The sequence below is a fragment of the Thalassophryne amazonica genome, chromosome 6 (genome assembly GCF_902500255.1).
Source record: "Thalassophryne amazonica chromosome 6, fThaAma1.1, whole genome shotgun sequence".
NCBI classification, from domain to species: Eukaryota; Metazoa; Chordata; class Actinopteri; order Batrachoidiformes; family Batrachoididae; genus Thalassophryne; species Thalassophryne amazonica.
Window position 1 is genome coordinate 103,003,511 of NC_047108.1, and position 14,417 is coordinate 103,017,927.

Consider the following 14,417-nt stretch of genomic DNA (forward strand, 5'->3'; position numbering starts at 1 on the left):
TCTACCAATCGCATTGGCGCAGTGGTACCTGTCAGCCAATCACAGTAGCTTTTTCTCGACGTTTGTTCCACAGCTGTGCGATATTTCCGACACAATGTAAGTACACTCATTTATTTTTTCTAATATTTCCTTAGTGTTGTAACGTGTGAATCAGTCGTGTGTTTGTTGTGTGTAAAGTAAATGTTTGGCTGTGTGGGGAGGAAAGCTGAGTCACGACCTGTGCAGGATGCAGTCATGTCGTCTGTAGCACTTTGTGGAATCACCGATGACTTCACTATTTTTACCCATTTCAAGTCTTAATTATGCATCATATTCTTTCTTTACTGTTATTTCATTTCAGTCAGAACTGAGTTATGTCAGGAAAACATCACTCATCGTATCTGTCCATGACGTCAGACAAAATGCACAGAATTCATTTGCAAATTAGAAGTACCATTTTAAAATAACCACAGGCGGCTCCAGTGAGGTTTTTCTTGGTGGGGCTGGAAGGAGAATTATTTACAATAGCGCAGTACAATTTGAGATAAATTTGCAAATATACATTTTAAAGTAAGTGCCAAGCTACTATTCACTGATGTAACACAATAAATGGAACAACAGTTATTTAGTCAAGTCAAAGTGAACTTTGTCATTCAGAGCCTACAAGTTGAATGAAATTGTTTCTCCAAACTCACATGCAGCATTAACATTAAAGCTGTACAGCCATTCAAATTTCACAAAACTGACACCATTTTTAGATTTAGAAGTGTTTCTCACTACCTTTTATAAACTATGAGAAACATAGATTTTATACAGAAATAAACTGTTTCTGAGCGTTTCCCACTATCTTTGAGTGTTCTGATGTCACATTGCCTTTCTTTACTCCAATTAGCAGTTGCCGTGTCCTTCTAGCATCCCTCACCTCCACATGATCAATGACAGTTACTAAATGTAGGTCATGATGCCTTCTTCTTCTTTGTCTTTCGGCTGTTCCCGTTAGGGGTCGCCACAGCAGATCAATCGTTTCCATCTCACCCTGTCCTCTGTATCTTCCTCTGTCACACCAACCACCTGCATGTCCTCTCTCAGCACATCCATGAACCTCCTCTTTGGTCTCCCTCTTCTCCTCCTGCCTGGTGGCTCCATCCTCAGCATCCTTCTCCCTGTATACCCTGGGTCCCTCCTCTGCACATGTCCAAGCCATCTCAATCTCGCCTCTCTGACTTTGTCTCCAAAACGTCCCACCTGAGCTGTCCCTCTGATATGTTCATTCCTAATCTTGTCCATTCTTGTCACTCCCAAAGAGAATCTCAACATCTTCAGCTCTGCCACCTCCAGCTCTGCCTCCTGTCTTTTTGTTAGTGCCACTGTCCCTAAACCATACAACATAGCTGGTCTCACTACTGTTTTGTAAACTTTCCCCTTCACTCTTGCTGATATTCTCCTGCCACCTTTCTCCACCCACTCCACCCTGCCTGCACGCTCTTCTTCACCTCTCTACCACACTCTCCATTACTTTGAACAGTTGACCCCAAATATTTAAACTCATCTACTTTCACCACTTCTACTCCTTGTAACTGCATTATTCCACTGGGCTCCTTCTCATTCACACACATGTACTCAGTCTTGCTTCTACTGACTTTCATTCCCCTTCTCTCCAAAGCATATCTCCACTTCTCCAGACTAGACTCAACTTGCTCTCTACTGTCACTACAGATCACAATGTCATCTGCAAACATCATAGTCCATGGGGACACCTGTCTGATCTCATCTGTCAACCTGTCCATCACCACTGCAAACAAGAAAGGACTCAGAGCTGATCCTTGGTGTAATCCCACCTCCACCTTGAATGAGTCTGTCATTCCGACTGCGCATCTCACCGCTGTCACACTATTGTTGTACATGTCCTGCACTACCCTAACATACTTCTCTGCCACTCCAGACTTCCTCATACAATGCCACAACTCTTCTCTTGGCACCCTATCCTAAGCTTTTTCTAAGTCCACAAACACACAATGTAACTCTTTCTGTCCTTCTCTGTACTTTTCCAACAGTATTCTCAGAGCAAACATTGCATCTGTAGTGCTCTTTCTCGGCATGAAACCATATTGCTGCTCACAGATCTTCACCTGTTTTCTAAGCCTAGCTTCTACAACCCCTAGCAAAAATTATGGAATCACCGGCCTCAGAGGATGTTCATTCAGTTGTTTAATTTTGTAGAAAAAAAGCTGATCACAGACATGACACAAAACTAAAATCATTTCAAATGGCAACTTTCTGGCTTTAAGAAACACTATAAGAAATCAAGAAAAAAAGATTGTGGCAGTCAGTAACGGTTACTTTTTTAGACCAAGCAGAGGAAAAAAATATGGAATCACTCAATTCTGAGGAAAAAATTATGGAATCACCCTGTAAATTCTCATCCCCCAAATTAACACCTGCATCAAATCAGATCTGCTCATTGACATTGACCCTATGCCATGACATTGACCCTATGTGTCTTTTTGCAAGGAATGTTTTTGCAGTTTTTGCTCTATGGCAAGATGCATTATCATCTTGAAAAATGACTTCATCATCCCCAAACATCCTGTCAATTGTCCAAAATATCAACATAAACTTGTGCATTTATTGATGATGTAATGACAGCCATCTCCCCAGTGCCTTTACCTGACATGCAGCCCCATATCATCAATGACTGTGGAAATTTACATGTTCTCTTCAGGCAGTCATCTTTATAAATCTCATTGGAACGGCACCAAACACAAGTTCCAGCATCATCACCTTGCCCAATGCAGATTCGAGATTCATCACTGAATATGACTTTCATCCAGTCATCCACAGTCCACAATTGCTTTTCCTTAGCCCATTGTAACCTTGTTTTTTTTCTGTTTAGGTGTTAATGATGCCTTTCGTTTAGCTTTTCTGTATGTAAATCCCATTTCCTTTAGGCGGTTTCTTACAGTTCGGTCACAGACGTTGACTCCAGTTTCCTCCCATTCGTTCCTCATTTGTTTTGTTGTACATTTTTCGATTTTTGAGACATATTGCTTTAAGTTTTCTGTCTTGACGCTTTGATGTCTTCCTTGGTCTACCAGTATGTTTGCCTTTAACAACCTTCCCATGTTGTTTGTATTTGGTCCAGAGTTTAGACACAGCTGACTGTGAACAACCAACATCTTTTGCAACATTGCGTGATGATTTACTCTCTTTTAAGAGTTTGATAATCCTCTCCTTTGTTTCAATTGACATCTCTCATGTTGGAGCCATGATTCATGTCAGTCCACTTGGTGCAACAGCTCTCCAAGGTGTGATCACTCCTTTTTAGATGCAGACTAACGAGCAGATCTGATATGATGCAGGTGTTAGTTTTGGGGATGAAAATTTACAGGGTGATTCCATATTTTTTTCCTCAGAATTGAGTGATTCCATATTTTTTTCCTCTGCTTGGTCTAAAAAAGTAACCGTTACTGACTGCCACAATCTTTTTTTCTTGATTTCTTATAGTGTTTCTTAAAGCCAGAAAGTTGCCATTTGAAATGACTTTAGTTTTGTGTCATGTCTGTGATCTGCTTTTTTTTCTACAAAATTAAACAACTGAATGAACATCCTCCGAGGCCGGTGATTCCATAATTTTTGCCAGGGGTTGTACTACTCTTTCCCATAATTTCATGCTGTGGCTGATCAGCTTTATGCCTCTGTAGTTACTGCAGCTCTGCACATCACCCTTGTTCTTGAAAATAGGAACCAGCACACTTCGTCTCCACTCCTCAGGCATCCTCTCACGTTCCAAGATTTTATTAAACAATCTGGTTAGAAACTCTACTGCCATCTCTCCTAGACATTTCCATGCCTCCATTGGAATGTCATCTGGACCAACTGCCTTTCCACTCTTCATCCTCTTCATAGCAGCCCTCACTTCTTCCTTGCTAATCTCTTTTACTTCCTGATTTACTCTCACCACATCATCAAGCCTTTTCTCTCGCTCATTTTCTTTGTTCATCAACTCTTCAAAATATTCCCTCCACTTTCTCAGCACACACTCCTCACTTGTCAGCACATTACCATGTGCATCTTTTACCACCCTAACCTGCTGCACATCCTTTCCAGCTCTGTCCCTTTGTCTGGCCAATCGGTACAAGTCCTTTTCTCCTGCCTTACTATTCAACTTCTTGTACAGCTCGCAATATGCCTTTTCCTTTGCTTTTGCCACTTCTCTTCTCGCCTTACGCCGCATCTCCTTGTACTCCTGTCTACTTTCTTCATCTCTCCGACTATCCCAAAACGTTTTTGCCAACCTCTTTCTCCTTATGCTTTCCTGGACCTCTTCATTCCACCACCAAGTCTCCTTGTCTTTCTTCCACTGTCCAGATGTCATACCCAGTACTGCCCTGTCTCCCTCACCACATCTGCAGTACTTTTCCAGTTGTCCAAAATTGCTTCCCCTCCAACTAGTGCTTCTCTCACCTGCTCGCTAAATTTCACACAAGTCTTCCTCCTTCAGCTTCCACCATCTGATCCTTTGTTGAGCTCTCACTCTCTTCTTCTTCTTTACCTCTACAGTCATCCTACAAACAACCATCCTATGCTGTCTAGTGACACTCTGTCCTGCTACCACCTTACAGTCTGTGATTTCTTTTAGCTTGCATCTATAAAGAATGTAGTCCACCTGTGTGCACCTTCCTCCACTCTTATGTTACCCTGTGCTCCTCCCTTTTCTTAAAGTATGTATTCACCACAGCCATTTCCATCCTTTTTGCAAAATCAACTACCATCTGTCCTTCCCCATTCCTATCCTTGATACCATATCTACCCATTACTTCCTCATCACCTCTGTTCCCTTCACCAACATGCCCATTGAAGTCTGCTCCTATCACCACTCTTTCATGCTTGGGCACACTCTCCACCACCTCATCTAATACACTCCAGAAATCTTCTTTCTCCTTCATCTCACAACCTACCTGTGGGGCATATGCACTGATGATATTCATCATCACCCCTTCAATTTCCAACTTCACACATCACCCTGTCAGACACTCGCTTAACCTCCAACACACTTTTAACATACTCTCCCTTTAAAATGACCCCAACACCATTTCTCTTCCTGTCCTCACCATGGTACAACAACTTGTACCCACCGCCAATGCTCCTGCTCTTACTTCCCTTCCACTTGGTCTCTTGCACACACAATATGTCTACCTTTCTCCTCTCCATCATATCAGCTAGGTCATGATGCCTGATCACCTGAATTTCTACCCATCAGGGGTTGAAATTCTAAATTGTTTCTAGACAGTGCAAATTTTGATCATATTGGCAATATCATATTATGGATCCCTTATTTAAATGATAATGAATAATAAAATTATAGTAGTGCCACATGAAATTCTTTTTATTACTTAAATCTTTAAAAAAAAAAGAAAAAAAAAAAAGGCTCTGCACCTTTAAGTTAAAAAAAAAAAATGGGGAGATGGGGATTGGTTTAAAAAAAAAATACCTGTAGGCTCAAAGACAAATTATGGGTTTTGTTTTTTATTATTTCACATCATTTCCACAGTAGTTGCAGTTATTGCACAGTGTAAGAGGGAATGTAAACTTGACACTCCTGGACAGTGTTGAGGCAATCAAATGATGAGTAACTGTAAGTGTGTGCATGCTCTCATACACACATGTTCAGGTGTTCAAAAGTCCATCTGGTATGTGCATGTAACTAACTTTGTGACAGGATATATATACAACCCCTGGCAAAAATTATGGAATCACCGGCCTCGGAGGATGTTCATTCAGTTGTTTAATTTTGTAGAAAAAAAGCAGATCACAGACATGACACAAAACTAAAGTCATTTCAAATGGCAACTTTCTGGCTTTAAGAAACACTATAAGAAATCAAGAAAAAAAGATTGTGGCAGTCAGTAACGGTTACTTTTTTAGACCAAGCAGAGGAAAAAATTATGGAATCACCCTGTAAATTTTCATCCCCAAAACTAACACCTGCATCATATCAGATCTGCTCGTTAGTCTGCATCTAAAAAGGAGTGAACACACCTTGGAGAGCTGTTGCACCAAGTGGACTGACATGAATCATGGCTCCAACATGAGAGATGTCAATTGAAACAAAGGAGAGGATTATCAAACTCTTAAAAGAGAGTAAATCATCACGCAATGTTGCAAAAGATGTTGGTTGTTCACAGTCAGCTGTGTCTAAACTCTGGACCAAATACAAACAACATGGGAAGGTTGTTAAAGGCAAACATACTGGTAGACCAAGGAAGACATCAAAGCGTCAAGACAGAAAACTTAAAGCAATATGTCTCAAAAATCAAAAAATGTACAACAAAACAAATGAGGAACGAATGGGAGGAAACTGGAGTCAACGTCTGTGACCAAACTGTAAGAAACCGCCTAAAGGAAATGGGATTTACATACAGAAAAGCTAAACGAAAGGCATCATTAACACCTAAACAGAAAAAAACAAGGTTACAATGGGCTAAGGAAAAGCAATTGTGGACTGTGGATGACTGGATGAAAGTCATATTCAGTGATGAATCTCGAATCTGCATTGGGCAAGGTGATGATGCTGGAACTTTTGTTTGGTGCCTTTCCAATGAGATTTATAAAGATGACTGCCTGAAGAGAACATGTAAATTTCCACAGTCATTGATGATATGGGGCTGCATTTCAGGTAAAGGCACTGGGGAGATGGCTGTCATTACATCATCAATAAATGCACAAGTTTATGTTGATATTTTGGACAATTGAAAGGATGTTTGGGGATGATGAAATCATTTTTCAAGATGATAATGCATCTTGCCATAGAGCAAAAACTGCAAAAACTTTCCTTGCAAAAAGACACATAGGGTCAATGTCATGGCATAGGGTCAATGTCAATGAGCAGATCTGATTTGATGCAGGTGTTAATTTGGGGGATGAAAATTTACAGGGTTATTCCATAATTTTTTTCCTCAGATTTGAGTGATTCCATATTTTTTTCCTCTGCTTGGTCTAAAAAAGTAACCGTTACTGACTGCCACAATCTTTTTTTCTTGATTTCTTATAGTGTTTCTTAAAGCCAGAAAGTTGCCATTTGAAATGACTTTAGTTTTGTGTCATGTCTGTGATCTGCTTTTTTTCTACAAAATTAAACAACTGAATGAACATCCTCTGAGGCCGGTGATTCCATAATTTTTGCCAGGGGTTGTACTCAAAAAATACAAGTGCATCACTGGTTTTACTTGAGGGTTGTGAATTAAACTTTTTTTTTAACAGAAACCACCATCTAGTGGACTAAGCGCAAACAGCAAATGCTTCATGATCCCTCATTGGTCATTACTACATAAACCTAATCTTCAAGGTTTTACTTCAGTGTATGATAAATGGGAATGAATACAAAACTGTTGCATTAACATTTTTGTCAATAATTTCTTGTCATTTCTAATTTCAAGATTTGGCACTGACTGTCCCCTGCCACATATTATGTCTACTGTGACGGAGGGGGGGTGATGGTCTAGTGGTTAAGGCATTGGGCTTGAGACCAGAGGATCCTCAGTTCAAATCCCAGCCTGACCGGAAGATCACTAAGGGCCCTTGGGCAAGGTCCTTAATCCCCTAGTTGCTCCCGGTGTGTAGTGGAAGCCTTGCATGGCAGCAGCCTCACACTGGTGTGAATGTGAGGCATTATTGTAAAGTGCTTTGAGCATCTGATGCAGATGGAAAATATAAATGCAGTCCATTTCATTTATTTTACATATTCTTCTAATATATATGTTCATATTTATATGTATGTCTTAATAGCAGGAGCTCTGTAGCTACAGGTGTCAAATATGTACTGTATTGTTGGTGACTTTCTTGAAATAAGTCCCTCATTATTTGCAGATTTGCTGTTTATATATTCCATGTGGTACAAAAATTAAACTTATCTTTCCACTGCTTTCTACCTGGATGCTGTGGTTTCTTCCAGATCATAATTATCTTCTTGGCTATTAAATGTAAAATTTTTAGTTTGTAAATTTTCTTTCTTAGAGGCACAGTTCTGTACAGGCCCTGAGGCCCAGTGGGGCCTGATGCTTCCCCAGCCAAGGCTGGCAAATGTCTAAAGCTCAGACGATGCAGATTAAGTGTAACTACAGATGAATCTGTGAATAATGTCTTACTTATAGCTCATGTCTGACTGATCTCTTTCTTCTTGGTGTCTCCACAGCAGCTTGCCTTCCTCATCATGGCTTCTGGAGCTCTCTTCCCCAGCATGGTGTCTGGGTCCCGCGGCTCCTCCAGCAAGTACCTGGTGGAGTTTCGGGCTGGAAAGATGACCATGAAGGGCACTACAGTGACCCCTGACAAACGCAAAGGTCAGGTCTACATCCAGCAGACAGACGACTCTCTCATCCACTTCTGCTGGAAGGACCGGACGACTGGGAACGTTGATGATGTGGGTGACTTTGGCCTGACCTGTTGGGTTTTTCTCTAGCACTGGTTGTTTTATGTTTTAAAGCTTTGTGATTGTGATACTGTGTTATTCTGATTAGGACCTGATCATCTTTCCTGATGACTGTGAGTTCAAACGAGTCAACCAGTGCACCACTGGACGGGTCTACGTGCTGAAGTTCAAAGCAGGCTCCAAAAGGCTTTTCTTCTGGATGCAGGTAATCTCCATTCTGTATGTGATGCCTTCTGTTGACACTGTTTTTAAATCAATCTTTTATATGCAGTTTTATTTGTATCTTACAGTGTTTTACTGTATGTTTTTGTAAACCACCTGGTAATGGTTGGTTGGAGGGAATTTATAAGTATGTTTTAAACTAATGAGCCATTTTTAATGTTTTGAAGTGTAATAGTTTTGTTTAGTGTTTAGAGCACCTAATTAATAATGTTCAAGGCTTACAGTGTTGTAAAATCACATCATTTTTTGAATTGTTCCATTTAAGGTTTTCAGCGTTTAGAGGAGGTGCTTGTATGAGTCCTTGCTTCAAACAGCTTCAAACTGTTTTTGATGCAGCCTACAGCTTAGTCCAGTGTATCCATTAAGTTCCAGAGACCTTTACTATTTAGGTCATGGGGTCATCCAATGTAGATGTTTCGGGGGTGGGAGGGGGTGGCTGGTTCATGGCTTCTTTTTTCAAAACTGTGAAATTGTATCAGAACCAATTTCATTTAAAACAACTTTTTTTGAAGCATTTAAAAACAGTGATTAATTGAATAAGGTGTTCGTTTGTATACACACACACACTAGTGTGTTGCCTGTGGGGATCCATGGACTCTAGATTGGGTAGTGTTTATAAAATAGGTAGCTGATATTATTCAAGGGTGGTACTAATTTGTACAATGTTTCTATAATGAATTTGAATGGCATATGAGTCCAGAATGTTTTTAGAACCTTAGACTGCAGTAGTTTTTAGAATAACTTGACCCTTTTTTTCCTGTTAATTATGTTTTTATGTTAATTTACTGTCTTAATGCATTTATAAATTGTTTAGTTTCTTGTTAATCATATACACACTATTATTATATCTTCTATTTTATCATTTGACTTTTAAATGGACCACAATGGAAACAAGTGTTTTCACTTTCTTGTCACTTAAAATTATATTGTGTACTTACATTGAACTTTTAAAAAATAAATAAAATAAAAAAAATCACACATGCACTCACACTTTCAATATAAAGATGATTTACCGCCCCCTGCTGGAATGGCTTGTGAATCCAGAATGTAATTAGCACCATTAGTTAATAACCATAGTTTGTACAAAAATAATATGTTTATGTCACGGACCTGAAAGAGCGAAGCTCTTCATCGCACCATGTCATTTAGGTCCTTCAGACTATATTCTGAGTATATGCTTCTGGGCAGCATTAGCATGGCTAAAAAACTTCATGCAATTTACACACTAAATAATCACTGACTGACCTTGTGTCTGTCAAACTGTGTGCTGCCTCTCACGTTACCATTCTCAACTGTCAATGTCGACTCAACATTTACCATTTTCTATTTCAGTGTCGACTATGCACTGAATTCCTGCAAGATCTCCTTTTTTTTTTAAGTTTTATTTTTGCACGTGAGACAAACAAAAAGTTACATAAAAACCTCACAGAGGATAAACATTCCAGTGGAAAACAACATGATGAAATCAGGTTAATATCCCCAGCAGTAGCTCCAGCAAGTGTTCAACATTTGACATTTCCAGGTTCACTGTGGACTCAAAATTTGGCACTGCCTGTTTGGGGTCCCTGTACCATGAGCGACCTCACACGGCGCTTCGATCGTATTAGTCCTATCAACATTCTGTTTAGGCAGTGTTCATCCTTGACCCAGAATACATAAGCATACCAAACGACAAATGTCAGCTCTCCCCAGTTTCTCCACGATCAAAGCCATGTGCGCGCACACACACACAGAGGCCACTGGGCTGTTTATTTTTTATTATATATATATATCGTGTGTGTACAAACATGTATTTGACATAATTGCAAGAGCCTTCATTAATGTTTGTGGTTTGACAGCTTTTTTTTTTTCCCCACCCAAGACTGTTTGCATTTATTTGAAGCACAATTTTAAATCTGGGGTGAATCACTTGTTGATACGAGGAAAGAGATACGTGCGTGTAACCGGGTGTGTGCTCTGTCAAGTTGATGCCAGCTGTTAGACACTCTGCTGCTGTATGGTCTGTTAATCATCAATTATTCAGTTGTTTTTTGTTTTGCCTCAGGAACCGAAGCCTGACAAGGATGAGGAGTATTGCCGTAAAGTGAATGAATATCTTAACAACCCGCCTATGCCTGGCGCGCTTGGTAGCAGTGGTGGCAGTGGCCCCGATCTGTCTGCTCTGGGAGGTAGTAAATTCAGTTTTCAAGCTATGTAACAGAAGAGAATGTGGACTTGAGTTAGTATTCAGTATTACATTCAAACCCCTGCAAAAGGCTGTCGCAGTGTGAAACTGAACTTGATTCTCATTCTGGTGTTTCTTTTTTTATCCAAAATAAATAAAATAAGAGGGAGGTCTGCAAAGCCTTCTGGGTAACATGAGCCACAACCAACTCATGCAGCTCATCGGACCAACCGGACTGGGTGGAATTGGTACGTAGCTCTTTACCTTCTGACCTGAGAGGTGCACATGTTGCTAAAAGTGGCACGACAGCCTCATTCGACGAAGAAAAGATCCTGTTGAATGCAGTTTCACCCAAAATGTCATAAACCCTGGATGACAGGTGGTCTTGGGGCGTTGGCTGGGCCAGGATTGGCCAACCTCCTGGGGAGCAGCAGTGGGAGCAGCAGTGGCAGCAGCGTTCCTGCAACCAGCAACTCCACCACAAGGTATTTTAAAGTCTTTACTTTAGGAATCATTTGTTTGCTGGCAGCTGTGTGGTGATGTGCAAAGTTATTGCTGCAGATCTGAGGTAGGTGGTGTTATTGTAACCAGCAGCAGCGTTTATGGGTGATTCTTAGACTACGGGCACTTATTATGTCCTTTGATCATATTGTATGAAAAACAGAAAAAAGGGGAAATTTCACACTTTTATAGTTATCTTTACAATGAAAGTGTGTTAAGAAATTTGTTCTAGTAGTCTATGATGACTTTTTCACCTTTTTTCAGCATCATTATATGCAAATATTGCCGTTTTGTGCTTGTCCCACCTCCAGACTTTTTATCTTCAATGATAAAAATGAATGGTAAAGAAACATTTTTTTCTAATGTTTTAAAATATCAGTAAAATAATCAAAACATAATTGGGGTATTCAATGTCATACAACTGTTATTTTTTTTTAAAACAAAATGTAGTTGTCCCACACTATTGCCGTAATTTCCACCACAACACTGTAATGTCCCTTTTAAACAGTAGGTATGAAAGATTGTTTGGGTAGTTTCCATGGAGATAAACAGTGACATCAGAGCACATGTATATAGCGCCAAATCACAACAGTTGCCCCAAGGCGCTTTATATTGTGAGGTAATGGTGTGGTGGAAATTACATTTACAAGACCAATAGTGCCCGAATCACCCTTATGAGACCACAAATAATGGAGCAATTTGGGGTTTCCTGCTACACATACAGGAGCCGGAATTTGTGGATTTGATCCCTGCTCTCTCACAGTGACTCAAATGGCTCTATAGTGTCAAAATCTTTTTAATTACTGATCAGAATCATTTCTCTCCTCTGCCAGTCCATCAACCACAGTCACACCAACCTCGACCCCTGCTGCCAGTCGGCTTGGCTCCTCCCAGGTGCCCACCACACAAATCACTCCATCCTCTACCTCAGTGGCCTCCCCCACTGCCACCACCCCCTCCACCCCTGTTGTTTCAACCGTGGAGACGGGAGCAGCGAACACAACGCAGCCCATCCAGCTGAGAGACTTGCAGAGCATCTTGGCAACTATGAACGTGCCCACAAGCAGCCAGGGAGGTATGAATCTGAGCTACACAGCACAGAATTAAAATGAAATTATCACAGCAGGGATTGTGTGGCTTAATTAGTGCAATTAAACAACATTTTGCAGCAAATTGGATGACACCTTGGAGCTGATGCGTGCCTTGCAGTTGAAGCTGAAGGTTTTGGAGGCCGGTGAATATTCTAAATTCATAATTGGGAATATTCTAAATTCATAATTGAGATTTGGCTGTTCAAGTGGAACTGTTAAGTGTTTTTCACTGCTCAGCTACAACACTCCAAGCTTATCTAGCCTCAAGGACAAATTGCCCACTGTTTACCTCCAGAGGAATTTATGCAGGCCTTGGTGAGATTATTCGGCTCCATTCTTATCTCAACCCACAAAGACAAACTGACAGATTTACACATGGACTGAAGCATGCGCCAGCTTTTCCCTTTCACCTCCCTTCCTGCCCCCCCTGCGGCAGGCCCCCGTTCTTCCCAAGCTGGCAGGCGGCGCGACTCCAGTTGCAGCGGCTACCACACACTCACGTTGCCTCAATTTGGAAAACGGACTGTTTCAAGTTTAGTGCACATAAACAATGTCAAATATATATGTGTTGTCTTAATTCTGATGTGTGCCATTATTACAGTAAACAAGTAATTGTGGATTAATGGCTGTTTGTCTGTGGAATGTGAGTGTGGCAATCTCGTTGTTGTAATGACAATGATAATAAAGCCAGCCAGCCATCCATCCATATGATTAGTATTTTAAATGTGAGAGGATCTGTGGTACCATCATTTTAACATGATGAATTCAACTTCGGCCCAAGTACAGAAATTGCTGAAGACACTGCAATTTGTAATATAGTTCAGTACATTTTGTGGCTATTAAAATGTGGCGTTTGTGTTCTTACTTGAACCTTGATGCTTTCTGGTGGCCTTTGCAGTGGATCTCGCCAGCGTCCTGACACCTGAGATCATGGCTCCCATCTTGGCCAACCCTGAGGTGCAACAAAGGTTGATGCCCTACCTGCCCTCTGGAGAGTCCCTGCCTCAGAGTTCAGAGGAGCTCCACAACACGCTCAGCTCCCCTCAGTTTCAACAGGTAGAGTGCATTTTGGAAAAGAGTTTTAGCACTTCCATATTTGTATGTTATAGGAGAGTGTGAAGAGGGCGCTGGACTAACCACTGATGCTGCAGTCTGCATTTGGAATAAAGTTTGCCGCGGTGGTAGGCCCACTCATGGCATGAGGGATGAACAATGACTACCTCCCCCCAGCGTAAATGCGTGGTCATCTCAACAAATGCACCTTGTTTTAATTTCTTCAGTTTTGTAAAATCCTTGTAATTGTTGGAATGGTTTAAGCAATGGGTCACTCCTCTTGAGTCTGGTCTGCTTGAGGTTTCTTCCTCAACATCAAAGGGAGTATTCCCCTTACCACTTAACAAATGTTAGCGCACATAAGTACAAATTTAGGCGGGGGGATTGAGTTCTGCAGGTGCCCCAATGATACACATTTAATTTTGAAGTATTTTCCTAACTATAGCTTGAGGTTTCAGTCTTAATATTAATGTAAACTGCAATGATACACATTTAATTTTGAAGTATTTTCCTAACTATAGCTTGAGGTTTCAGTCTTAATATTAATGTAAACTGCAGTCATTCACGGCTGCATCTCATTGTTTGGGTGTGTGGCACTTTAACACAATTTACCATCAGTTTAATTTAGTTTAATTTTTTTTTTTGCTTTGGGGTAGAATCCAAACTCTTAAGTGGCCTTGGTTAGAACAGAAGGAGATGCAATGTTCTGCATTTAGCTTGATTGTGGAGGTCACAGATCTCTTATTGTTAATCTCACCGTTTGTCGTCTGACTGCAGGCTATGAGCATGTTCAGCAGCGCTCTGGCATCAGGGCAGTTGGGGCCTTTAATGAACCAGTTCGGTCTTCCTGCAGAGGCTGTTGATGCGGCTAACAAAGGAGGTCAGTGTTCATTGTTAAAATTTTTTTCAAACCAGACATTGTGTCGGGTTTGAACTGTGAAGGTACGTTTGGTACTAAACAGGCAAATGTCTTATCTTT

The 14,417-nt window shown here is 40.8% G+C and overlaps 1 protein-coding gene across 1 annotated transcript in view; it reads left to right on the plus strand.

Annotated features, from left to right (window-relative positions):
* The window catches only part of LOC117512801 (proteasomal ubiquitin receptor ADRM1-like), a 14,823-nt gene continuing 406 nt past the window's right edge, over positions 1 to 14,417 (plus strand). Inside the window, exons 1-9 of the mRNA XM_034173025.1 lie at positions 1 to 96; positions 8,171 to 8,398; positions 8,496 to 8,612; positions 10,674 to 10,797; positions 10,958 to 11,041; positions 11,173 to 11,278; positions 12,128 to 12,369; positions 13,284 to 13,441; positions 14,216 to 14,318. Coding sequence (XP_034028916.1) covers positions 8,189 to 8,398; positions 8,496 to 8,612; positions 10,674 to 10,797; positions 10,958 to 11,041; positions 11,173 to 11,278; positions 12,128 to 12,369; positions 13,284 to 13,441; positions 14,216 to 14,318 — 1,144 coding nt within the window. The 5' untranslated portion in view covers positions 1 to 96; positions 8,171 to 8,188. The remainder of the gene's footprint in view (positions 97 to 8,170; positions 8,399 to 8,495; positions 8,613 to 10,673; positions 10,798 to 10,957; positions 11,042 to 11,172; positions 11,279 to 12,127; positions 12,370 to 13,283; positions 13,442 to 14,215; positions 14,319 to 14,417) is intronic.